Source organism: Eumetopias jubatus, unplaced genomic scaffold (assembly GCF_037043125.1).
Source record: "Eumetopias jubatus isolate StellerSeaLion01/CBP00866 unplaced genomic scaffold, mEumJub1_p1.0 scaffold_1, whole genome shotgun sequence".
NCBI classification, from domain to species: Eukaryota; Metazoa; Chordata; class Mammalia; order Carnivora; family Otariidae; genus Eumetopias; species Eumetopias jubatus.
Genome location: NW_028274807.1, coordinates 179,589,903 through 179,617,755, shown reverse-complemented (window position 1 = coordinate 179,617,755; position 27,853 = coordinate 179,589,903). Strand labels below are relative to the sequence as shown.

General features: G+C 41.8%; 1 protein-coding gene across 3 annotated transcripts in view; it reads right to left on the bottom strand.

Moving 5' to 3' along the window:
• Window positions 1-7,711: 7,711 nt before the first annotated feature.
• Window positions 7,712-27,853, bottom strand: part of EIF4E3 (eukaryotic translation initiation factor 4E family member 3) — a 38,464-nt gene continuing 18,322 nt past the window's right edge. For 2 of the 3 annotated variants that reach the window (XM_088027577.1, XM_028101680.2), the window contains exons 3-7: window positions 22,417-22,511; window positions 20,348-20,408; window positions 17,672-17,738; window positions 14,111-14,266; window positions 7,712-9,728 (exon numbers count right to left, since the gene is read on the bottom strand). In XM_088027577.1, coding sequence (XP_087883703.1) covers window positions 9,682-9,728; window positions 14,111-14,266; window positions 17,672-17,738; window positions 20,348-20,408; window positions 22,417-22,511 — 426 coding nt within the window. In that variant the 3' untranslated portion in view covers window positions 7,712-9,681. Of the gene's footprint in view, window positions 9,729-13,250; window positions 13,639-14,110; window positions 14,267-17,671; window positions 17,739-20,347; window positions 20,409-22,416; window positions 22,512-27,853 lie in introns of those variants that run through there. The other variant, XM_088027588.1, reaches the window with a different exon arrangement.

Below are 27,853 nucleotides of genomic sequence, written 5' to 3'. Positions count from 1 at the left end.
GGAAATCCCAGAGTGGTCAACAGAGAGAATCCCACAGTCTCCCACGAAAACCACCAAACCATTATCCAGGACACGTGACACTCTGGTCAAGAAACCAAATCCCATCTTCTCTGCTCTTCTCATTTCCAATCTCCAGTAGAAGCATTTGCAAACACAAATAGTTAAAGGTCACCAGTAAGAAGTAGAAGAGGGATTTTGCATGATCCATCTGTGCTGGGATAATCCAGAATTGGCCGTGAATATGTTGAAGGGCCTACACTACACCAGTAATTCTTCTCCACCTGCCATCCACACCAGTCAAATGTGTTATTCTTGTACATTCTTTGGAGGAGAGTGTTAGGCATGTGCAATCTACAGATTGGGCACTCAATAAGTGAGACAGAAAAGCAAACTTCAAATATAAATTTTTTAATTCCCAGCTAAAACCTTGAAAAAGTAAGCAAGTAGATGGTGTATCCTAGTTGTACACTGGTTTCGAGACAAATCTGCTCATGTGGAACTGATGCAAAGAAGCGGATTAGGAAATGTGTATTTTTTTCCACATAAGGTATGGAATGAAGGAAAGATCATTGATTTTAACAGCCAGGAGATTCAGGGAGCTGGCTGCAACTTTGCCACCAACTGCTTGTGTGACCTTAAGCAAATTCTTTATGCTTTCTGGGTCATTTCTTCATCTGTGAAATGAAAGGTTGAACTAGGCCAGCGAGTTTTCAATCGTTTTCTTAAAGCTGTAGAAAGGACCTTTCCTTTACCAACAAACTCTTCTAAGCAGCCTCAAAATCCTTGTATATTGGAATCTTCCATCAAGCCTAGCATCAGGAGAACAGGCTGGAGCCATAGTAACTTATATGTCCCTTGGCTCCGTGACAGACCACCTGCGTGAGCGTGGGAAAGTCATTTCACCCCTGAGCCTTAACTTCCACATACAGAAAATGGAGGCAACAATCATGACAGTACCCCCTAGTGTCTTGGGGAGAAGTAAATTAGGGAGTCTGTGCTTCGATGGCATGGAGCTCCATATGCCATTAGTTTCTACTGAGTCACAGCTAGGAACAGAGTCACACAGCACAGCAGAAGCGTGCCAAACCCTATCCGCTCCCTGACTCATGGGGGTAGCAAGGGCTTATAGTGTCATTCTGCACTTAGCATTTAAAGAGCTTATAAATAACTTTTCTGAACCCAACTTTCCTAAATAGAGGAGCTTCTATATAAAAAGATAAAGGTGATGTTTATCACCTGAGTGGTAAAACCAGAAAGAAATTCAAGGAAGAGCTTACTGGAGTCAAGTGGGCAAAGGCAGGGCCTGGGACAGCGAGGAAACTAACAAAGAGGGCTCCTGGAGTGACCGGCAAAGTTCTGTTTCTCGACCTGGGTGCTGTTCTAGGAGTGTTCTCCATATAACGATTCACTAAGTTACACATTTGTTTTGGGTGGTTTTCTCTCTTTGTTTTATTTTTACAATAAAAAGTTTCTAAAAAGTGGTGTTTCATAAAACAAAATCAATGAGTATGTAAATTATGCCTACTGGCTTCCAAAATGTTAACAATTTGCCTTGCAATGCATGTCAGTATGGATGTGTTATTGTGTTACTACACTTTTAAAAATACTTTTAAAAAATATACTTTACAATAGGAGCTTTGTTTGCAGTATCTAAAAGTATTTCTGTAGAACCAACCACCTGGAGAACACTTTCTGAAAGCCAACAGGCTTCTGTTAAAATGTTGTTTATGATTCCATGACGTTTGTTTTTTTAAAAAAAGACACATTCTGAAAATCAGAGTCTTGTCCTTCATAATTTGACTATCTTCCTGAAACACCAATTATTTTTGCCTCAAAAAGGGAATGCTGTGTTAATATTTACCTTCATTTCTACCGGTCTCCAGTCAGGGTGAGTCACAAAACCCCAAACTTTCCTAAGACCTGAAACCTTCCTCTAGGTCCATGCTTTCTAGAATTCTGTATGTGCAAACAACAAGTGATTTAAGTTCCCCAAGTGAAAGAGGAAATTGGGGAGTAAGAGCTTGTCCACATCTTTGAGGCTGGGAGGAGCCCACACATTTAACCATACCATCTGTACAAATGGTACCAGAGTTCAACATGCTTATGATTAGAAGAGCTTATGATTTATGCTTGCTAGTTAAATATGCTTATGATTTAAAATTATTTTCTCTGGCAAGAAATAACCTAGTCAGCACCACAGCTTAGCCAGATGATGGGAAATAGATACATATTTCAATGGTACACATTTTAACTTGCTGAGCCCAGTAAATACTACTGTTTTCTTTTCTTCCTATAACAAAAGACCTATCTTCCCATAGGACTCCAAAGGGTTTTAAAAATACACTCATTAGGGAAAGCAGTTAAAAGTTCTGTAACAGCGGTTACTACAACCAAAAGAATCACCGGGGTTGGCCTCTGAAAAACTGTCTCTTCAGTGGGAAGGCAGAGCCTACAACTAAGAACATGTCCCCAAAAAGTGCATCGCTAACCACTACATGACCCAGCACACACAGAATGTATGGCGGCAGTAATTAGACCCGAATACGAGAAGGAGATACTGGCAAATCTTAACACCTTTAGGGTGTTACTCCCTGCCCTTCAAAAATTTCATGAAAATCTGCTGTGTTCATGGTGACTGGGCATCACACACATAAGCTTGAACTGCTTGCTTCTGCAGTGAGAGATAGGAAAGTCTGCAGATAAATGGAAGAAATAAGAGTTTGCTGGTTTCTTTTTGTTTTTAAAGGGATATATTGGACAGCCAGAAAGGAAGAGTAAGTTCACTTTACTTGGAGAAATGGGGGACAGTTGAATCTTAAGGGCGAATTGGAGGACAAGAGAGAAATAAGAGTAATTGACTTACTCTATAATGAGACCACTCATTATAGCAAAAAGTAGAGAAAAGGATTGAAAGTAAGTGAAATGTGTTTTCTAAGAGCCAAAGATGAGCGCTCAATACGGGAGTATGCAAGGAACAGCTGCTTCCTGTCAGGGCATCATGGACGCCCTACTACGTGTCCCACACGCCATGCTGGGAGCTTCATACTATGCTAGCTGGACAGAAAGGTTCACTAGGAGCTAGAATAAACAGCGTTATGACCATCACCACACATATACTTGGACCCTAGTTAAGATGAAGCAATGTGGTTACAAAATGGCGTGAAATTTTAAACTTGAGGGAGGAGAATGACACTTCTGTTCTATAGAATCCCAACACAGAGTGAAAATGAGTGGCAACAGATGAGAAAAAAAAACTCTCAATAGCAAGTTCTACAAACTAATGGACCCTTAAACCCCACAAAGTTATAACTTGAAAAAAGGAGCACAGATTTCATAATAGCAGCTTAGTCCCAAATGAGAAAACAGCAAGAACTTTTACATGAAAAGCCTAAACAGTCGCCCTCAACACATAAATCACTACATTTTCAAGGAAGAAAAGTACAGTCTAGTCTTACCTTATTGCTGCAAAAGGCTGGAATAAAAATTACTGACTCATAGAAGCAACTTTCACATGTATCTGAACATCAAACACAACACACAATATAAAATCAAAAATAACTAGAACAGAAAAGTTTTCAGTCTGACCTTAAAAATACTGAGCAAATCACTAGATGAAGCCAGATCAAAAGGAAGGGCATTACACCAGCTTGTAGCCATATGTGGAAGGGCCCCAACCGCATAGGGCACAGATGGTATACAATGGCGGGGGGGGGGGGGCACAAGCAGATCCAAAACATAAGGCAAATAAACCTGCTTCGGCTTACACACAGGTAAGACAGTTTGAAAGAATGAATCATTTTGAACGCAACTGATAAGATTTTAAATTTGGGATAACTGGTGCTAGATGTCCCAAGCTAAAGTGTGCTCACCAGTTTAAGCTCTGAAATTCTTTGTGTAGTAATTTAAATGAAACTAAAATCTCAGGGAGGATACTCGCAAGGGGATGGTAACTTGTTATTAAATGATAACTGAGTAGTTAAAACTTAAAAAAAACACACACACACACACTGTGGTTGCGAGCCATGTTACCTGATTAATGTCTGAGAAATGGGGGGGGGGCGGATTTAATGCATACTCACAAAATTAATAGCTCTATTTGAAAACAGAAACCCTACAAGTTTTATTAAAATGTTCAAAGTCCCCATTCATCATATAAGGTAAAGTGCTAAAATTAAAAATTTCACCTCTTTAAACTTTCTTAGGTAAAAAGACAAAACGTACCATTGATTTTCTACAGAAAACTCAGAAACGCTCACATTTACTTAATGCTTGTTTCTCTAAATACAAAGTTGGCAGTTTTATAAATCTCAAACACTTGTTCCAAAATAAAAGTTTCAGGAAAATTCTCCCACTTCAACATCAGGAGTTGAGATTTTCACAAAGAAATCTTACATTTCATTAAATGAGTCGATAGCTTTTTTAGGCAGCAACCCAAACATTTAACACAGATTTCTTCAACCTCATGATTTCTGAAGGACACAAAAGCATAGAATATCCAAAAGGCTATTTCATTGGATATTCTAATTAGTACGTTCAACACACACATATACAATGGGACTCTAAATTTTAGCAGCAATGATGGACAAAAAAATATTGACTTCACGATGACTTTTGATTATCATTCACATGGTTTTAGGGAATACTTACTTGATTTTTTTGATACTTCTTTGTATTAAAGAATCCCTCCACTTTAGTAATGGCTTTGCTAAGCTACGTCTAGGAGTGACAATTTTAGTGGAAATTCATTCCCAGGCTACTTTGATAGTCATTTGAACAGTTTTGCATTATTTTACATGCAATTTTATAGCTCTATAATGTTCATTTAATCTTGTTCAATGATGCTGAACCCCAGATGCCATAAGATATTATAGAAAAGTAGTTACTGCCCATATGGAGTAACTACTTTCTCTGAACATTAATTTCTTTTCTCTTAACTCGCTGAAATGGTATTTAGAAAAGAGAAAAGCCGCCCCTCTGTATTAAAGGTTTTATATCATGGACTTTCAGAGATGGGCTACTTATTACCGCTGTGGTCCTAGCCATAAAGTTCTTATTTACGAGCATCATCTTCTCAAGTCTTAGTGATAATGGTTTTCTCCAGCCTTCCTAGGGTTGTTGGTATTATAATTCCAATCAGGTCACCTGAGAGCTTGGGGGGTGGGAGGCTCTCCTCACTTGTCATAGGCAGGGGTTGGTATGAACAGTGGTTCTAAAAATGAGGTCTGAGGGCCATCCACATTAGAATCACTGGGGCTCTTGCTAAAAAAGGCAGATAGCTAGGCCTCCCAGACCTGGTGAATCAGAACCTCTAGGGTCGGGGCTGACAAATGATCATACTGAGTAAGCACCACGATGATTCTTCTGCATGCTACGGGGTGAGAAGCACTGGTAGATGATCTCGAAGGTCCCTTCCACTCTAAAATTCAAAGACTCGGTGAGTTTTCTTTTAGAGATGGAGTAGTGTCAGCAAGATGAGACTATCTCTATAACACAAGATGGTGACTTTTTGGCCTGAACGCGCTAGCCTAAGTAAGAAGTGCTCACAGATTTGGATGTATATGTAAAAATAGAAAACAGAAACAGAACAGCATAATCAGGCGTGTAAAGAACCTATTTGAGCTTTCTTCCTTGGGACAGGATGAGTGGGAGAACCCACTCTAATTGCTACACAGAAGCGTGGGTTCAAAGGGCTCTTCACCGCGGCCCCATTCCCACCTTTTCCCTCTCCACCTTCTGACCCCTCTCAGTTGTCGAGGCCATTACCCAGGCTCTTACAATCCCGAGTTGCCAAACTCTTACATAATCTTTAATTGGTCTGCATATATCCTTTTAAGAAATAAACTACCTACAGGCAGTCCTCTACTCTCAGTTGTTAGGGAAATCACACAGAAAACATGCAGCCTAGGAAAGGTGAAGAGCAGACTTACAATTTTAAAAGGGAATTCCATATTTAGAAAGCCCTTAAAAACCCAAAAACAAACCATAATTTTACTTCTCCCTTCAGGCACAATATTGGATGAAATATTTCTGGTATTTCCTATATGTTAGTTTATTTCGTTCTTTCTCTTCATAACTGCTTCGAGGCTCACGGAGAGCCTAAGATTTGAGATTTTTAAAGCACATCCAGAAAGTTCTATCTTTCACCCGTTTTTATTAGGTATAGGAGAGCTAAACTTCTTTGGTGGTATCTAACCACATTTTTATAAAACCAGAAGAGCAAAATGCACTCGAATCTTAACATTAAGTACACAAACATAGCTGGATAAATGATGCCGCTGAGTCAGACTGGTTGGCTGGAAGGCAGCGCCACCATGTGATCGCTCCAAATGTTGTCACTTTTGTTTAAGTACAAAAGATGGGACCTTCTAGGAGCTGGGCTTCTCACAGCAAAGGCCCACCTCCTGTCCCAATAAGGTTATTTTCAAACACCAAACTGGAGCATCGCTTTAGTTGCTGAAAGTCAGAGGGAGAAAATGAGAGGATACCTGATCATGTACGGGCATATCAGTGGCCAGACAGGATCAGGTATGTAGTGCTCAAGTGGGGTGAGCTGTTTGGGGGTTAGGTTGACAGACTTTTGATTGTTCTCAGTTCGAGGAACCTGGACTGGGTATGTAGCCTGCTGTCTCTAATGCCCAGCTCTGTCGCTTGCTACCCCATGTCCTTTCACGAGGGACAGGTTTGGTCAAGGCTCTGCTAGTACCCGGCAGGTGTGTCTACTACTCAATGATACCCAAAGTTTCGTTCATCTGTAAGGTCTTGGAACTGTGTGTATGTATAGGCATAAGCTGAAGTCAAGTGTTGAGAAGGAGTCGAGTTAAACTATTTAAAGTTTTATCAGAGTTGTGTTTTTCCTTTTGCGTTTTCTTGCTGTCGATTTTACCATAAATTTAATAGCCACATCATATCAAATGTACGTGTTCACTGTAAACTATCCCCTCGTTTCAGAAATGTGGAAAAGTCGGGCGGGAAATCTTTAAGTGGAGTAAGTCAAGACTTCCGGGATGTGCATACAGAAGAAAAGTGAATACAGAGACAAGTTACTTTCAGTGGGTATTATCTGTCCTTATGAAACGGGTGTAACTTCCCCAGTGTAAGCAAGCCATTGTGATCTAACAACATAGTATGGGGCAATGGGAGGAGAAAATACATACTGGTTTCCATCAGAGACCCTTGCTCTGCATCCAGACCTAAGGAAGGACAAAAGCGAGCAAGTCAGCGCTGTGACTTCCATACGGCTCTCTGTAGAGAGGACAGGCTGCACCTGCAAGGTCCGGACTGAAAAATCAGGATCTTCCTGCAAGTTGCCACCAACCACCCCCACCCTACGCCCCCAAGCATGGGTACACTGCCCTAAACAAAAGTCACATGCCCCACAAGATATTTCCTTGTATCTCAAAAGAGTATTAGCTTCTTTAATCCAAGAAGGTAATGAGAGGTTTTTAGACTGATTAAATCAGATTAGTTCATACAAAGTCTGTTAGGAACTAAATATTCAATTAAAACAATTTCCAAAGCAAAATCTGACAAAATCCACTCTTAAAGTAATTTAGATAATAGGTTCTTAACATTTGGCAAATTAAAACCTTCTCACAGTTGGTATTTTCTGCCGGGTCAGAAAAGGTGCAGAAGTTCTCTGGGACAAAAATCTACTTTGTGCGTTAAGCCATGTGCCACGATCATCAACAACAGAAACTCGAGAACACTAATGTGAGCCTAGCATTCCTATTTATTTTTTTTCTTCAAAGGCTACATACATGCAGAAGCTGAACATGTCATCACAATGCTTTAAATAAAGTTCAAAAAAAAAAATAAAAATACTTCAAATCCATTTAATTGTGGAAATATATATGACAATTAAAATGAAGATAGGCAAATCCTCCTTTTTTTCCCTAATCTATCAGAAAAATATATTATAAAAAAGAATTTAACTTCATGGTCAGAATAATTTTTTAAAAAATTCTTGATGAATAACTTAAAAATAAGTTGGATGTTAGTACAATGTTTAGAGAAGCAAGTTCCAGGCTTTTGAAAAAGGGGTCTGATATCCTTATACCTCATTCCGAAATCATTGAAGAAATTCAGTTTAGAAACAAAAGAGTTTTTTAAAACTACGATCATTGAGGTTATGGTTGATGTGGTTAGTAATGCAAGTGAAGGGCACAACTTTTATAAATAGGTATCGTTGAAGGTCCTTTAAAATGTTTGAATGGAGAATTTTATTTACAAACACAGGCTGGAGGCTTCAAGTAGCCCTACCTCTCTCTGCTGGTCAATACTGCAAGAGGGATTAAAAATCCTGGGTACAGTGAAGTTCTGAGCACTGGGCCCCTTTTGTGAAATGTGTAAGCGTGCACTAGCTCCCTGGACTCAGAAAAAGCTAGCAGGAGGAAGTGTCTTCAAAAGGCCCTGCCTTTTTCAGGTAAAAGCAGTAGGGAGGCTTGGCAGAGTTGAGAGAGGGAAATTGGCACATTTTTGAAAGAGTCTCAGTGTTCCAGAGGGTGGGCATTTCCTTCTACTAAAACTGGTATTTCTTTGGTAACATAATACAATATATATCAACAATTCCAAAAATTAATATCAAGAGAATGCACTCAACATTCCACTTTGCCAATGTTCACATTCATCCTGGAAATGAGATTTACTTTGCTGCTCCTAAACGAAAAAGGCAGGGGAGAGCTGCCCAGGGAGGAGGACTATCAATTACTGGAAATGACATACAATGTGAGCAGGAAAAAGGGATAATCTAACAAAGTGTGTTCGAATGGATTTGGAAAGCCCTAAGTGGGCACACACACCCAAAATTCAGAAGCAGCTTTAATGCAAACAATTAAAATATCACCACCTCTTCAAATCAGAAATACAAGGTCTCCTACCAGGAGAAATCCATTGCTACCACTCTATGCCTATCCTTTGAGAAGGCCAAATTGAAATTCTGGTTAGAAATACTTCCACAGAGGGTGTGAAGGCCTAGAGTTGATTTATATCCTGAAACACTCAACTGTGATTATAGTTTTCATGTTCGGCAACCCAACTATTATTTTCCTTTTATTGCAAAAAAAAAAAAAAAGTTTAAAAAGGAAAAATAAGAGATGTGTGTCCTGTCAGTGCAAAATCAGATTAAGTATGGTTTTTCTTTTCCCTGGGACAGAAAAAAACAATGCCCAGTGCACAGTGTGAAGGAATGTGTCACAACAAATAATCAAGACAGGTTTCACCAAGCTAGTATTCCTCCAAGTACAGTGTGGTTTTCAAAAGCAGTATTGTCACGATTAGGCATATTCTCATTAACTAGGTACAGCAGAGCTACTTAAAGGGAAACCGATTTCTTGTGCCTCAATGAAAGGGGAGTGTAGAAAACAATAATTAGACTGAATAAGGAAATTTAAAAGGACAAAAAAAAAAAAAAAAAAAAAACCCAACCCAGAGTGAAAAGAACAGAGAATTTAGAAGGCAAAAAAAAAAAAAAAAAAAGCAAGTAATGTGACGGTAGAAACCCACACAGTCCCCCCCACCCCACCTGCCACTTCGAGCCCTAATTGCCCCATCTGCAAGGACAGAAACCCACTCTAAATGGACCAGCATCGGGCTTCGGCAAGTCTTCTCTTCACTCTCCCTCCTGTTAAGACCGTTTCCAAAACCAATCAGCAAAGGACAAAGAATTCTTTACAGAGTGTGCAATTAGTGTTTTCCACGTCCACCTTCAAAAGCATGATGCTCTTCATGGGCTAAAGGACAGAAAAAAACAAAAAAGAAAAAAAGGAAAGAAAACTTTAAGCAAAGGATGGGGCAACCCTTCTCTAAGGCATCTCATTCAGTTTCCCCAAAGGCTGGCAAGAATGCAAATACCTTTTTGTGCCAGTAACTGTTAGCTAAGGCGTGCATTTCCTGAGAAACGTAATCATGAAAATTAAAACAAGGAATAAACAAGCAATGGGCATGCTGCCTGTTTCTGCTTGCTGTGCCGAGAGGGTGAGTAATCCCCGCAAGCTGATGAAGAGAATATGTGGGGCCTCCAATGCTACGGGGGTGGGGGGGGTGGGGGGAATGTGCCCCATGGGATGCATGGGGTGGGGGAACCCAATGTCACCCACACCAGGGCCATGCACGGACCTATCTTTAGAAATAAAACAAAACAAAATCAAAGCAAAGCAAAGAACAACACAAGGGGGTAAGCAATCCTATCACATCCCCCCAACCTCTGAGCACCCTCTGTGGGAAATGAAATTTCATAAAACGGATGGGTCTTTTATTTTTTTCCAATCATGTTTTTAATTTTTTTTCCAGTCCTATTGTCTGGCTTGCAAAATCACTAATTACAGTTAGGGACCCTAGAATAAAAAGCTGCGCTATCAAAAATATTTTTCAAAGACTTAAAATGTTATAAAGTAGAAGTAGGAAACGAGACATTCATAATAGATATACCATTTTCTCCAAGGCAAAAAAGGCCAAGTGTGAAAGTCCACTTCCTGGAATCTGACTAACCATCACCATGAAGCAAGGGCAGATCCTCTTCTCTCGAGGGGAAAAGTCACTGCAGCTTGGGTCTGATAAAGCTGAAGGCAACTCAGAATTCTCTGTGCTTTGTCTCCCTACATCCTCCCACTATGGGCAGTGAATGGACGTCCTGGGAAGGCATGGATGGGCTGGCCCATTTCACCTGTCAAGCCCCTTCCATTTCTCTGTTTTTAATATAGACTAAATTCTTCAGACTAGTGTCTGAAGGGGTGAAGCGGTGGGCAAAGGGACTATTTTCTCTTCAGGATCATCCTGGATGTTCGCCCCAACCTGTTCTTCACTTGGATAAAACCCTGGCAGAAGCATACCTACAGCTCGCAGGGTTACCGTGGGTTGGCCAAATTCCTAAGGAGAGCCTACAATCCCAAATGATTTAACTGAGTGCTTCTCGCACGTACAACTTTACAAATATTTCACTTTTTTTTTCTCTTTAGAACAGATTTTTAGGGCTGGTACCGAAGCAAATATGGTCTGTTCTGCAGTAAAATATACAGTGCTGCGGGGTCAAGTGGAGGAAGCCCAGACCTCTTAGCGACGCCGGGCTCCAAGTGATAAATCGAGAGATATGGGCTGTCCGGAGATTTTTATGACTCTGAGTGCGAGGGACAGTCTGTGGTGGTCATGGCTGAGATACTGAAGTCCTGTCACTGTGATGGGCTATGAAGCTAGCAGAATAGAACATTCAGAACTGGGGGAGTTCTGTGAGACAGAAGTTCTTTTTCAGCCTTGGGTGAGCCTTGGTGGAAAGAGAAGATAGAATTCTCGAAACCAGGAGTCAAGAGAACTTGCTCCGGAAAGGGGCAGAGAATAAATATTTTACGCTTTGCAGGCCACATGGTCTCTGTCCCAACGATGAACTGTGCCACCGTTAGAACTAAAGCAGCCATTCACAGTATGTGCACAAACGGGCACCGCTAGGTGCCAATACACTTTATCTATATATGGACACGGAAATTTGAATTTCATACAATTTTCATGTGCTACAAAATGTCGTTCTTCCCTTGATTTTTTCCAACCATTTAAAGATGTGAAAACCATTCTTAGCTGCAGCCCCTACCAAAGAAGGCAAGGAGGGGGCAGATTTGGCAAAAGGTTCATAGTGCGCCAACCTCCGCTCTAAATAATTCTCACATCAGAAAAGATGCCATTCAGCTGCTCTGAAGAACGTAACAGAATGGGTGTGGGGGGAAGGGTAGCACTGGGGTGGAGGGAAGGGTCTCTGTACACTGTGAGTGTCTCCATCAAATAATTAATCTATATCCAAATCCTGTATAACTTAACAACAGCCCACTCCTCATCTCCCCTGCTGGAGGCCTTGACCGAATACGCTTGGGCTCTTTCTACATCGAAAATCTGCCATGTCACCTGGTTTCTGTATACTTGTGAATACTTACACCAGGATCCTATTAACAAGACAGAATAAAAGCATGGAGTTGGCCATTCCTAACTTAGCTCACCCTACGACTTCTTCATCACGCTGTGATGAAGATTTCTGCCCAAACCTCATTTTTCCAAATCAATTCTGCAGCACGTGGTGTATAATAATCCTACTGAGTAAAGGACTGCCTGCTTTATATAAAATAAAGAGAATTGCTTGTTTTTTCCAATTCAAATTTTTATCTGAATAATCTTTGAGTCTTTAAATGTTAATTTATGCCATTAAAATATGGATTTCTATGGAGACCCTAGCCAGTTCTGCGTTACTCACAAACTTCACAATGGCATCTATCTTTAGGTCATCTATTCAGCTTGATTCAACTGGCCAGGTTGCCACTTCTCCCGCTTATTTGGCTTCCCTTCCCCCTCCCCCCAAGCCATCACAACAACTAAGCAGTGACTCATCCTTGTTCAGTCTTACCTGAGTATTACCCACAGCCCTAACAACTAGGCTAACCACTGTGAGGCTTAATTTTCTAGTGAAATACTCCTATCATCTTGGACCTGCTGCTAACAGTGTTACTTGGAAATTTAATCAGAGAATTTTGAAGTAGAAGGAACCTTGGAGATCATTTAAGACCAACCTCCTCAATAATTTGATGAGCAAGTAAAAGGACGAGAAGGTGTGACCTGCTCGAGGTCACACAGTTGAAGGGGAACAAAAATTCAGAGTGCCTGACTTGATGATTCCAAATTGCTTCTCTCCTCTTTTGAGTCAAATGTGGGGCTGGTTCAAAGGTGGTAAAGAATGCTGTAGCCCCATTCATAAATGGCCCTGAAATACACTTCCCTCCAGAGAGTTAGTCTTGTGAAGTAGAAAAACAAGAAAAGATCCTTGGTGACCTTTCAATTAATATGTGGGTTGAAAATACAATTAATGTTCCCCAAGGACTAAAAATTGCATCTACAAATGTGCCATTTCCACACTGCATAGCCAAGAATCAACTTCTGCAGGACCATCTTTCTGCCTCTTTTATTTAAACTTTCATTTAAAATTCAGAAGCTAAGCACTTGCTGAATATCTGCAGCAACGTATCAGTCTTGTTGCTTAAAATCTAAATCATTTGGCCTGTGATTTTATGATTCCTTCAAGGGAGGCCTTTGTTTTAATAACCTCTATCATACCAAGACAATCCCATAAGAACATTTGATTTTTTTTTTCTCCTTTTTGGCAAGGGGTTGGGAAAAGTGAAACAATAATGGAGTGTATTTCAACAAGACTAAGATGCACTCCCCAGCCCACATCGGAAGACCCCTGGATTCAATAATACAATATAGTTTAATTGGGAGCCTTTTATTTTTCTTTCTCAGTAATTGTAAAATAATACTTATCATCAAAGGCATCTTAGAGTCAATGAAATGCCACACAGTTAAAAAAAAAAAAAAAACTGGGTTATTGACTCTTGGAATGGTTTGGAAAACAGGAATTTATCAGATGTATGTGTAGGACTGTCAATACTTTTCTTGAACTCACTGTTAAAAGTGTAACCTGCAGTTTGATCTACCAAACATTCGTTTAATAGCACTAAGCTGTTTTCATTATGAAAAAGATGACTTTTTCAAAAGAGCACACAAAAGCAATGAACATGGATCATGATGGAAACAATGGGTCCACACACCTATTCATACTGTTAACATTTCACCACTGTGCGTGAATTCTCTTTCGTTCTGTGTCATGGCCTTCTGTAATGAAGAAATATTAGCATTTCAGTAGAACATTCAATCACCCCTGCTCTCAGAACAAGAGGTTCTCCACAAATACAGATGTTATACATTATAAATTCCTGTTTATGAAGGGATGATTGAATATCTACCTGCCAGCTCATATAATAACATTTTTGTTATTGTTGCTTCAAATAGAAGGTAATTTTTTTCTGAGAATGACAAATTTAAGATCAGGTTTAAATTTCTGAAATAACAAATACAATACGTATCACCTTTTCTGATCCATGTGTTTAGGTGACAATAAAAACGCATTTTAATTTCTTGAGACTGAACTTTTTTTTTTTAACACTTATGTATATTTTATTGCATTATTTTCTGGATTATAGAATTTTGAGTGATTCTGCCTTCACCTCATTTGCAACATAGTCTCTGTCTTTAAAAGTAATGATAGAATAAGCTAGAAAGTAATAACTGAAAATAAAGCACTTACGTTTATAAAATACTGCTTTAAAAGATATGTGGGGCAGAAGTTCATAGATCTTTTCTAACACAGTCGCTTCACCCACTAAAGAGGCGTTTACATTCCAGACTTGGACGACATCTTCCCGGTCCCGAACGCTGACACTGACTCCTATTACTTCATCATCTGAGGGGAAGGCGGGGAAGAAAGAAATAAGTGATAATTCCAAGTCTGTCTGTATTGTTTTTTTAAGCCCTATCATCTTAGCTGTAAGTTATGGATAAGATAATAAGAAGGTGGCACAAGAGAACACATAATAAACACTGTTTCTAAGGGGAACCGCTGGACAAAGAGCAAGTTAGTGGACAAAAGCTGCAACAGGTACATCACATTTATCCAGGGACTTAGATAAACATCATGTTCCAGGCAAATGAATTTTCCAGATAAGTAATTTATCCTTTTTTAACATGTTACCAAAGCTTTTTGACTTATTTCTTAGTCTGTTTTGATGAGACTTTTTCTAAAATGGGTTGCATAATGCTCTGTCCTCTGAAAGCCAAGTGAACTCAAATGAACTTTTCCTCGATGCTTGACTGTCTTTGTTAAGAACAGCAAGTATTTCTCCTGACTTCCTGCCAAATGTTCAGAGATCGTGGGGTGGTTAGTGCTATTTGCCCCAATACTAACTGGACCCAGACTGTGTGTTCCAAGCTGCTCATTCCATTTTTGTGTGGTTTGCTTGTCTGCTCCTTCCCTTTTCATTCTTTCTGCCCTCCAGTGCTTCTCTCTGGCCATTCCCCTTCAGGTTTTGGCATTTTTGAACTTTGGGCTAGAGGACCAATGACCATCTGTCAGCACTGTATATAAAGGGAGAGTAAATATCTTCTGAGTGTGACTCTGCTATTCTAGTACTTCTGTGAATGTACATTAAAGCATTCATCAATACTGATTTAATGTAGGTCTTTCCTTTATTTTTAACTAAATTCTGGGTTGGGGGCCACTCTGTAGATATCTGAGAATGGTGGCTAGATAAGGAAGGCTCTGTACCATCATATGCTTCCTTGCACCCACTTTGTGTCTGTTAATTTGTGGCAAAATGACAGGAATAAAGGGTTTTGACTCCCCGTTTATGTGCTCATGCCATACCAATGAAACAGGGTTGGCTCTCTGTACTTACATGCGCAGCATCTATAAGTAAAATGTGAAAGATGAGCATTATCAAAGTTAGGAAATTTTGCTTTAGTTAATATGCTTTGTCTAATTTGGCTAATTTGCTCTAAATCTGTGCATCTAAATATTTATACCATCAATTTTTCCAATTGTCTTCTGGGGGTTAAAACATTCTAGTATTCTGATACAATTGAAAAGAGGGCATGTCTAATTTACTAAAGGAATTCATCTTTAGTAAAATAATTCCTTTGTTTCCTCCTTCCTTCCCTCTCCTCCTTCATTCCCTCCCTCCTTCCCTCCCTTCTTTCCTTCTAAATGTGTATGACTTGACACTAAATGATGCCATTTATATCAGTGTTTGAAAACAGGCAAAATCAGCTTATGGTATCAGAAGCCAGATTGGTGACCACCTTTGGAGGAAGGGAGGGCAAGGAGGGATTCTGGGAGGTGAGTAATGTTCTGCTTGCTCCCTGATCTGGATGCAGTTATGGGGACGTGTTGACTTTGTGACTATTTATCAAGCTGTACACATTATAATTTGTGTACTTGTCGGTACATATGTCACATTTAAATCAAAATTTCTAAAAAAATAAATAGGACCTGATCCCGGCCATCTCTTAGCCAAGAGAAACATGGTTGTGTCAACAATTTTGTTTTAGTTCAGGTTTCTTATTTTTGAATTTACGCCTTCAACGGACACTTGCTCGAGCTCACTACCAGAAGTGCTATGTGAACGGAAAATCTGCGAGTGAAGAGGGAAGCCCCACGCATGCCATTCTCATTACCCTTTTCAAGAACGGCCATGAAGGCACTAGATCGGCCTTTCAGGGAAACAGCGGCATTCTCCGGTCTTTGGGGATGGCCCATTTCTACACTCTTGGCCAGAGGGTTGTAACTGATGGCTGCTGGATCTGCTGAGCCATCAGCATTTCAGTTTGGCTTGGCTTTTGGTAACTAGGCGGCTCCGACTAGCATAGCACTTTCAGAAGCGGCATGGTCAAAGGCTGCAACTCTTATGCAAAGGCAGATCCGTCAGCAATCATGTAATATTCATAAGTAGAATCGACCAGCAAAACCCTAATTATTTTAGGGTGCTGGCAGCATAAGAGCTAGGAGGAGCCACTGTTTAAAGATGGGGGAAGCGAGGCCCAGAGAGACTCGCTAACTTGCTTCAGGTGGTAGAGTGGGGGTAGTGTAAGAGCTAATGCTTAACAGACAGTGAATGGTGCACCAGTTTCCTAAGTCAACCACGGAATAACAGGCCTTCTTTACTCAATCCTGCCTGTTTATTATTACTTAGACTATTTTCCTGGGTTCTGGAAACAGGAATAATTCGCACAGGAAACCTCCTCTCCCAGGGATTAATGTGTTTATAATTATACCTAGGACGCATTTTTGGCTCCATACTGTGAAGCTGCTAACTATTCGCTGTTAAAACAGAAGGAATCTGTACTTTTAAGACAATTTGATCTTCACCCGGGTTTTGTCTTAAGGGAATGAAAGCTGGTGTAATAAGGAAGCAATACAAAAGGAGAATTATAGAAACTGCTAGTAGGTGAATTTGAAGCTTGCTATGGCAGTGACTCAGCCTCGGGGGCCCCCCCCCCAAAGATAGTACCATTTAAGACATCTGGGGACTAATTAATCAGTACTAATTAGCTAAGAAAAAAATTCTTTAACTGAAAGCTGAACAGGTAAAGTATTATTCTAAATGTTACCTCAGAAGCCTTCTGAAGGAACTAGCCAAGAAGAAAACAAATCGTTAAACAAGCAATTCAATTCTTCTCCTCTTTGAGTGGTTTCATGATAAAAACAAAGCAAAATAAAAATGGACTTATGGAGGCTCTGAGAAATTCACTAAGTATCTGAAAATGCCTGAGGACCTTCTATTTGAGCTTCAGGTGTGGGGTTACAAGTCCCAGTGGTGAACCTCTGTAAGTCTCTTTGAGCAGGGGCCCAAGAGCAGGACAGGAGGGAGGGAGAAAAACCAGGGGTACGGAAAGGACTGTGCTGGCCTAACTCCACACTCCACGAGACACCACTCACCCCTGGGGGAGGACTGGAAGGAGCAACCTACCCCAAACTGTATTAAGAACAAACCGATACCAAATTTTCTTTTTTCCTTTTGCCTACTGATTTTGGACAGATGTTTGTGGACACTCTTAAGATGAGCTACGTGGGGAAAAATATATGCACATATACATATGTACATACATATAACACACACATAAATATGTACATGTACATACACATATGACATGAAATGCCATGATAACATGAAAAAAACCTTTAAGTTCAGAGTTACGGAGTAAAGAACCTCGAAACGTGTTAAAAGTCAAACACATGGAAACAAATGCTTCCAAGTGACAAGCACAAGCCAAGCACACACGAGCAGGTGACCGACGGCGTGAGCTTCTTTACCTGCAGCGGCACAGTCTGTGAACTGTTCCCCGATTGTCGCTAACAACAACTCTTTCCAAACTGTGGACTGGCATGGGAAAAGAATAAAAAACAGCAAACAAAACCAAAACCAAACCAAACAAAAACAAAACAAAAAAAAAAACCAAAAAACAAAAACCAATAACAACACATATATTTTTAGACAAGTATCTTGAGGAGCTAAACAAGTCACATTTTCTTCTGCTTCACATGCACTGTGTTCATGCCCATTATTTGGAGCCCGCAGACATCCCCAGATCACGGGTGTCAACACTCACAATAGTGGCATATACTGTATTATTTTACAAGTAACTTTACACAGATAGATAGGAGGGATCCAAAGTCACAAACTTTGCGTCCATAAAACTTTGTGTCCAAAGCTACAAAGTCAATCTCTAGTGAAACCCTGATGAAGTTCAAAAGAATGGGGTGGGTGGGTGGGCGATGCTTTCAAATGATTTATAATGTTCCAGTGCTTTTAGCTTTCACTGATTCAAAATGTGTCGACTGCTTATAGTTGAATGCTATTAGTAAAATCCTTCTCTCCAATACCCTCCCTGCCCTCTGTTTTTCTTGCAGTTTATGAGATACTTAAAAAGTTACCACAGGGATGAGGTCTGAAGGAAATTTCTGGTTTAGTGAATATGAGAGACTTGCAAATTTCCATCCACTGGAGCCAGACTGTTTACGTCAAGGGCTAGAACTTGATGTGTGTATGCATGCATCTCTCCAGAAGAATCAGTTCGTGTTCCCATCCACCTCCTGCAAGTGAGAAACCTGGGGGCCCTTCTACCCAAGATCTACTCAGGCCATCCAATCAGCAGCCAGCGTGCGCTCACGGGTAGCTGGAGGCCTAAAAGTTCTTCCAGTTATCCCCCCTCAAAAAGTTCTTGGTCCCATTTACCTTCCTTGCCAGAGTTTACAGGCCCTAAACTCTTCCAGAACTGGATTTGAATCCTGCCAGGCTGCTTAGTCTGTGAGTGCGCAGGTTATCAACCCCTGGCAACATCAGTTTCCTTAGGCGAGCAGGGAATAACAACGGGCTGAACTCCCAGGGTTGTTGTGACCATGAAATTAGTCAACAAATGCATTCAAAGGGCTTAGCATTGTGACTGTAGTAAAAAAAAGCTAAGAGATAAGATCGGTTCCATAAATAGCTGCCATGTTTGCTCCATGCCCAGGTGCTCACTACATATTAACTATTAATAGTAGTGTTTCTTACTATGTTCTAATAAACTGAAAGCAGCCTAGCTGAGTTTTTAACCAAGATGATAGCAGTTAAGCACCGTGAGCTTTCACTCACAGGGAGGATTTTATTTGCCCTTTTCTAGAGGCCCCCTTTGGCTCTGCTGGTCTCCCTTCTGGAAATCATCCTCTGTTCTCTATGTCCCAACTGCGGCGTCTTACACCGTTCATGATGAAGCTGAGGGTGTTGCAAGGAAGTTTGGGCAAAGGGGAAGTTCCCTCCCATGTTGTGACGTCAAACAAGGTTGGCCCACCAGGCTCCCAACTGACAGTGAGTGAAGAGGACACTTCACTTGTACAGACACGTACGTGCTATTATCTGTGACTGCAGATGGCCAAGAAGAGAAAGGGGCAAATGCGCCCGTCAGCTACTGTTCACCACGCGCTGACAGCACCGTTGTTTCTACCAGAACTCAAAGTTTGGTGTGAGTCAATAAAGCACATGAAAAGGAAACCGTGCTCTCCCTGAAATTAAAAATAACCTATGTTCTCTCCTTTTAAAGGTGGGGGGCAGGAGGAGCTTTGCAGGCCTTGCCTGGTTGTTGGCTCCCCTGACATTTTTTATGAAAGCCAAATAACAGGCAAATCCTGGAGCTATGCATCTTGATGGTAGTCTGCATCATTAACAAATAAATGTGGCCACATCTTTAGGTTTGTGCTTACAGGGAAATGACTCAAACCTATGGGTCTCTGGAGACATTGTAATTCTTTGAGCTTATCCACATGAAAGAAACCATGAAAAGGTGACACGGGTAGCTTCTGCCCTTTCATCCATTTTCAAAGAAGTGCTTTGGTTTCCCAAAGCTTAAGAATGGGTTCAAATGTTCACTTTTAGTCAGCATGATGAATTTGAGCCTATTCTAGAAAAATCTCGGTTTCTGAGGCTTGGCCACTAGAAACCAGTTGTCTCAGCAGGCCATCCTACCAACCGGGCTCTTGTCAGTCCCGCAGGGAGGCTGGGCACAGCCTCACATGAAACCCTCCCCAAATGGTAAGATGCATGGGCTCCCAAGCATCCCCTGTCTCCGCACCAAGTTCAGTGGAGGAAGGACAAGCCTTTGGTGGGCAGGAATCTGCTTCTCACTATGTATACCAACTTCCACATGTTGGTCATGGCTGGTGAGGAAATGACTGCCATCATCAGCCTTTCTGTAAAGTTCAGCAGTGCGCAGCTCCTCAGAATTTAGGATACAGTCCCACAGCTGCATCATTTCTATAGAGAAACACGATACTACATTTTCAAGCTGACACTGTGGGGCAGAAAATCGCGAAGGTCAGAACAGAGTTTCTCACCCCCAGTCCTGTTCTGAGATGACCAAGTGGACTGCCTAAAAAGCACAAGAGGCTCACCATATGCCGTCAACAACAACCCCAACCGTAGCCAGTTCTAGAAGAGGATCAGAACAAACGTACCGTGCTGTCCTTGGGGACTTTCATCTTCCACACGCCACCCTTCGCATTACTCTCCTCTTCCCTGGATCAGAGACCGAGGTTTAAAATTACACTCAAGGATTAAATGATTCTATATGTGTTTAGTTTAACCACAGATGACATTAAAAACAACAAATGGAGCATTCTTCAATAAACTCTCCCTCGGCCCTTTTACTGGAAAAGCAGAGGAAAGAAAAAGAAAGGGGGGTGTGGACGGGGAAGGAAGGAAGTGGGATTCAGTGACCACAGGGGCAGGGGTGGCAAGGGGCGGCCGGCTTCTCACCCTGAAGGAGGCGCTGGTGAGAGGTTCCCTACACTACCAGGGATGGGGCGGCCGGCTTCTCACCCTGAAGGAGGCGCTGGTGAGACGTTCCCTACACTACCAGGGATGGGGCGGCCGGCTTCTCACCCTGAAGGAGGCGCTGGTGAGACGTTCCCTACACCACCAGGGATGGGGCGGCCGGCTTCTCACCCTGAAGGAGGCGCTGGTGAGACGTTCCCTACACCACCAGGGATGGGGCGGCCGGCTTCTCACCCTGAAGGAGGCGCTGGTGAGACGTTCCCTACACCACCACGGATGGGGCGGCCGGCTTCTCACCCTGAAGGAGGCGCTGGTGAGAGGTTCCCTACACTACCAGGGATGGGGCGGCCGGCTTCTCACCCTGAAGGAGGCGCTGGTGAGACGTTCCCTACACCACCACGGATGGGGCGGCCGGCTTCTCACCCTGAAGGAGGCGCTGGTGAGAGGTTCCCTACACCACCACGGATGGGGCGGCCGGCTTCTCACCCTGAAGGAGGCGCTGGTGAGACGTTCCCTACACTACCAGGGATGGACAAATTAATGCAAGTACTTTACACGGGTGAAGGCCTTTATGTTTCAGTACCACATTCATGGCATGGCCTCGTCTGATTCTCATAACGACCTTGCACTATATGCTTAATAGGAGACTCGGCCCCTGTGGTGGGCCTCTGCCGTGTTTTCCTGTTTAGTATCTGCTTGCTCATCTGGTAAAAGTACCCTAATTTCCCTGTAAGGAGCTCCTTGTCTCCTACTCGTATGTCAGACCCATTCCAATAGGGTTGATTCCTCATCCTAGCCTCAAAGGTGGGCTCATGACCCAGGTGTGCCAGTGAAAATACTGCCTCTTTCTAGTCCTTGTGATTGGCCAGAGATGTAAAGGACCCACAGTAGGCCAATGACAGCCAGCCTTAGCATCTTATGGGGCCTGGTGAAGGCTGAGATTGATACATTTGTAGGGTGTTAAGACTGCAGCTCCTGAGAGCCATTCTGCCACCACGAATGGGAGAGCCTGTCTGAGAAATTACACCAACTCAGAGGAAAGCAAAGCGAATCTAATGGAGCACATCAGATTCCTAAAAAGATGTGAGCATTCAGGTATGGCAGAAATCAGCCCTACCAGTGGACATCTCAGTTACTTAGAACACTTGAGGGACACAATATAAGAATTTTTTACTAATTGGGACTCCAGCCTAAGCAAACTGGCTTATTATCTACCACCCTCATCACTACACCAAGCTATTAAAGAAGGATCCCTTCCTCTAGACCCTGGGCCATGACCTGTCTCCCATACTTTCTATGGGGTCCACGTAAGAGATGTCTCTGAGGTTCAACTGTACAGCAGATGTGGATACTCCATCTGTTCCTCTCATCTCCCACCAGCCTAGAAGCTTTTACACCCCACTGTCTAGGTCATTATCATGCAAATGAAAGAACAAACCAAAATACAGCAACACCCCATACAAAGAACTGCATCATAACTTTGGCATACGAACAATGACCTATTTTTGGTGAGACCACAATGGGGTGTTCAGTGCGGAACACTGAGAAACCTACTCATCATCGTGGAGCCCAGGGTGAAGGGGAAAGTAGGCAGCAGCTTCCTTCATAATTTAGTAAGAGCTAAAATTACTTTCCATCATTACCAGGAGAAAATGACTTTGGCATTCCAATTTGGCATGAAGTAAATATTTTATGAGGTTCACAACCATTTTCCTCCCACCTTAACCTCAAATTACAAGTTGACACTTACCAAAGTGGTCGCCTCTCTCCTCTCATTAAATGATAACTACATCTCAAAGGCAGGCTAGTCACAGGAGGGATATTATTGTACACACTCCAGAATATCTTCAAAAGAAAAACACTTTGTTTAATATACCCAGTATTGATTTACTATGCCACTAGATTATAAAATTAATGCATTAAAGAAAAAAAAATCAGTTCTCATTAAGTCCTATCCATTCGAAATAGATTTTCTTTTCAGTCATCTTTCTAGTTTTCTGCTAGAAAATGTAATATAGCATTAAAGAATGTTCCTTGCTGATGCTGGGCCAAGTTCTTTGCTTCACAGGAAGCTATGGTTATCAAGCAAACCTCCCTATGCAACGTTTCTCCATGTAAAATTGGTCAAGGACTTTGCTACTGACTTTTCCGGCAGTGGATGGCATCTAATAAAGACCTGAGTGCTGAATATACGTAGTGAACCATATTTCCTTATAACACAGACTGCCTTCTTTCTAAGCCCAGAAGGAGACTTCCACTTTGGATTAGGGGATGGCTTACAGAGGAGGCAAAGAGAGATCACCTTATGCACTCTCTGCTTTCTTCTCCCCTCTAGAAGGAACAGGGAACAGCTCAAGTTACTGAAGCAACAAGTTACCCAAAATGTAGGACTGCATGTTTGTGTCCTCCCCAAATTCATATACTGAAACCCTAACCTCCAATGGGATGGTACTAGGAGGTGTGGTCTTTGGGAGGTAATCAGGTCAGAAGGATAGAGCCGCCATGATGAGATTAGTGTCCCTACAAGAAGAGAAAGACAACAAGCCCTCCCTCTCTCTCTCTCTCTCAGATAACCCTCAGACATGGCTGTCTGTCTATAAACCAGGAAGATGACCTGTACCAGAACCCAACCATGCAAGCACCTTGATCTTGGACTTCCAGCCTCCAGAACTGTGAGAAACCAGTATCTATTGTTTAAGCCCTCCAGTCTACAGTATTCTCTTATAGCAATGGGAACTAACTCAGATGAAAGGTGGCTGGTGGACAAAAACAGATTATATAAAAATAAGAGAATAAGAGTAACAGTAGTAAGAGTCATTAATAATAGTGGCTTCAGTCTATGAACTTTTACATATGCATGTCATCTATCCTACCGACAACCTCATTAGGGGGCACAGTTCTTATTCTTATTTTATACATAAGGAAATGCAGGCCCAGAGACTAATCTGTCTAAGAGTCAGTGTTTGGTATGACCACTAGAATTAGGACAAGAATTGGGTTTACAAATAAGAAAGCCCTACCCATATTGTTTGGAATGGGCCATCGTACCACTACATTATGAACTCCATGCACAGAATTACTACACAAACAAAAACTATCACTCTGTGTGGTAGGGTAAGTAAAGGGTGGCTGTCTGGGTCTCCTAGTAGATCTGAGGAAAACAGTACAAGCAACAGAACAACTAGAAAAATAAATCCTAGGGCCTCTGCCATGGAGTAACATCAGTGGAATGAAATTTTATGTACACTGAATGATAATCCTTAGGAGTTGTTCAAGCCTGTCTGGTGTAAAAATTAAAGCCCAGTTAATTGCAAGGAAAGCAACAATGAAATGTAAGATAAAACTGAAGTCAGAAAACCACCTGGCAGTAGACTGATCAAGAATACCTTGATCCCTTACATTAAAGTGGTACCACATACGGAATAGCCGAAAATAGGTTAGTAGTAACAGCAGGTCCTCAAAGAGGTGTATCTGTCCTTAGGGAGGTATTTACCCGATAAATGGTTTGCTATTCGTGCAAACGATAACATGACTCCAATACTGGTCTGTGGTGTAAGAACAGACAGACGTGGGATTTGAAGCCTAACAGTTGGATTCCAAAATGTGTGCTCTTAACCACCACGCTATTCCCTTTGAAAATATTACTGTATGTTTTAGGCACATCTTTCTCCAATTTGGAAGCCATGACCAGGTCAAGGAGTCGCAGAATGAGGGATGCCTGCCGAAGAGGTCTTCCTGCCAGGAGATGCTCTTTGCCACGCTTAGTATGGTGGTTAGCTCTAGTCTGGGACTTCCGTGATAAGGTGGCAGTGATCTGTGTAGAATTTATGGATATAAGTATGCTAGCATAAAAATCCCTGCTTTAACTAAAAGGACTTTGGTGCTGTTAAACGTCAAGCCTCCTAATGGGGCACCCAAACCAGAGCAACTGCCTACCCTCCCTCCAGCCCCCGCCAAAGTTCTCAGATCCTGGCATTTCACCAAGGGTCTGAAGCACCTTGAAAAGAACACCACAATGCTCCTTCTCGTCCAAAAAGAAAACACTCTAAGGATCGTGCTAAGGTCTGTAGCTTTAATGGCTTCTCTTGAAAATAAACAGACAACTGATTTTTTTAGTCTTGGCAAATCTGACAGGAGGAGATTACAGCCCAAGAAGACGCAGCAATAGACTGAATTCTGACTTCAGGTACTTATGAAGGCACATCTTTACACGTCTGTGCATGGACACAAAACAGAAGCAAAATATCTGGCAACACCACTGAGAAGAGCCTCATTCAAAAAGCACGCGGCCCTAAAGCAGTCTGTCTCCTTGTGGCAAACCTCATCCGATATGGGGGATATTTGCCCAATTAGTTACCCACGGTAAGCTGCAGTCCAGAAGCAGAGAATCCTCCTTCTGACAGAACATCAGAAGGTCTATAGAGGGCGCCTGGGGGCTCAGTCGGTGAAGCGACTGTCTGCCTTTGGCTCAGGTCATGCTCCCACGGTCCTGGGATAGAGGCCAGCATCGGGCTCCCTGCTCAGCGGGGAGTCTGTTTCTCCCTCTGACCCTCCCTCCTCTTGTGCTCACTCTCTCTCTCTCTCCCACATAAATAAATAAAATCTTAAAAAAAAAGGTCTATATAGTAGCTTGATGCTCTGTCACATGCCTATGTCATTCACCTTACCATGTAGGCATTTTATTATCTCCTATCATAAGAAGGGTAAGTACAGTACAATAAGGTATTCTGAGACAGAGAGACCACATTCACATAACTTTTATTAGAGTATGTAGTTATAATTGTTGTATTTGATTATTAGTTATTGTTGTTAATCTCTTACTGTGCCTAATTTATAAATTAGACTTTATCATAGGTATGTATGTACAGGAAAAAAACCTACTACGTATGGACTTCAGTACAATGCAGTGTTTCAGGCATCCACGGGGAGGTCTTGGAATACACCCCTGTTGGATAAGGGGGATGACTATATACATGATGGTGAAACAGCCTGAGGAAGGAATCCAGCATCACACAGCTCCTGAGACCCTCCTCCTACTCTGCAAAAGTAAAAGGGCTATTTCACTGGATCATATTCTCTGGACCACATTTTTATTTTTGTTGAAATACCTAAATTTTACTATAGATAGGAACTTGCAAATAGATTTCAAAAGCCTAATGGCTTTTATAATTAATTCTTACAATTCTTATACTTAATTCAAAGTGGCCTGCAAACAGTAGGTTGGAGTAAAAGTAAGCACAACGTTGATAAATCATAGCTAAGTGCTTTTTTCAAAAGCCTGAACGATCCCCCTTGGACGAGGAAAGGTATAAAAGTCGGGCATCATTCATGTGGGCAATATTTGCAGGCACCAGTTATGGGCATGCACTGTGATGAGCTCTTGGGGGAACAGAGCTGAATGTATGAGGGCCAGCCTTGCCCAGAGTCCACACCTTGGTGGGTAAGTTCTCAAGCATCATTCTGGCACCCTCCCTGAAGAATGGAGACAGGGCGGATGGCTGTCCAGTGGAGTTGTAAATCCAAGTCTACCTGGATTTAGGACCAAGGTTCTCAGGATCACCTTCACAGCTCATGGGGCCCTTGCAACCCAATTTCCTCCTCTACATATCAAGTAGATAGTTATTGCACTAGATAACTCAATGATTAAAGGTGAAGGGAGAGTTTGTGATAGGCCTCAACTAAGGAAGCAAGGTGTGGTTAGACTCACTAGACAGACAGTGTGACCACTTGATAAATCCCTAGTCTACTAGTTCTTATGGGAGCAATTATGCCCCAACTGATAGTCTTCTGCCAAATAGATAATCATTCATTACCAGAAAAACTGACAAATTTCCCCCTCATTTTTCTACTGGAATGTTCTGAAGAAATGAGAAAGAGAACATACTTGAAAATACTAGTGAAGGAAAAAATGCCGTGTTGTGACAGACGAGCAGGTGTAAAATAAAACAAAAACACCCAGTAAACACCCTCCCCCACCAAAAAAAAAAAAAAAAAAACCCACCAAAATCCAGACTTTCTTCTGAGGGTCACAGCATATGAACCAGGAGAGTATTTTTTAAATAATAAGCAAATATTTCCATTCAATAGGAATGAATTTCTAGTTGTCTGGAGCTTGTTTCCCACCAACTGAGTCAATGATATTTGTGGGGAGGAAAGAAAGAACCCAGAACAAACAAGGCAACAAGGGCAGAACTTAAAGGATGTTTTTAAGTGACAGCAGACACAGTAGGCTGAAAGCAAAGTGCTTCTGATCTACAAGAACTGGGTACTTGAGAGGTGGGTTTTGTTTTGAATTCCAAAAAGGCCTGACTTAAAGAGAGAACCAAAGTTTGGAAGACTCATCATCATGTAGATAAAATAAAGGATAGGGTGTTAGGGCAATCTCTCACCACATAGGAAGTCACTGAATAAATCACAAAGTCTGAATTGGGGCGCTAAGTGGGATTCAAACTTTGAGAGGAAAGAGCCCACAGAAAAGCCTGGGGAAACACATCAGAGCTGTGTGCACCCTGCTTCCTGCATAAGGCCCACTGGTATATATTTCTTTATTAATGTTACTACTTTTAAGTGCACAGGGGCTTCAGAAAATGGAAGTGAAAGCCCAAGAAAGTGGTTGGACTCAGAAGCTCATATACCATCATCACAAAGGGTGATAAACTGTGAAAAGTGAATGGATAAGGGAAAAGGGGTCTAGGGCCCCTTACAGGCGGTCCGTTGGGGGAGGTGACTAGGACATACACGGTAGAAACGGTTGTGGAGTAAGGTCTGCTCTCAGACCCAAGTGACAAGAAAGGGGGCTACCTTTACAAACAGAAGTTTACGCCACCCTTAAAAGGGAAATTTATGCCTGATGTTAGGCAGACAGGAGAGCAGAAGGCTCCTCCTCTGTCTGCTGTTTTTCAACTGCCTTTAGCTTGACAGAATTCTTACGCTAAAGTGGCAGTTTTGGGGGTGGCATAGTCTGATCCCCTTCGGAGACCAAGTTTTACATTTGAAGTGACTAAATTACTTTTACTGTGCAAGATTTCATTTCCCCCTTCAGCCCCCACCCACACAGTGGCCCCCAGTGCCAGCAAGCCAGCAGAGAGAGAGGATCATGGGTAACCGGACTGCAGTTCTATTTCCGCACAAATGGGCTGTGACTATAAATGTCGATCTCGTTATACACATCATGAATAAATTAAATG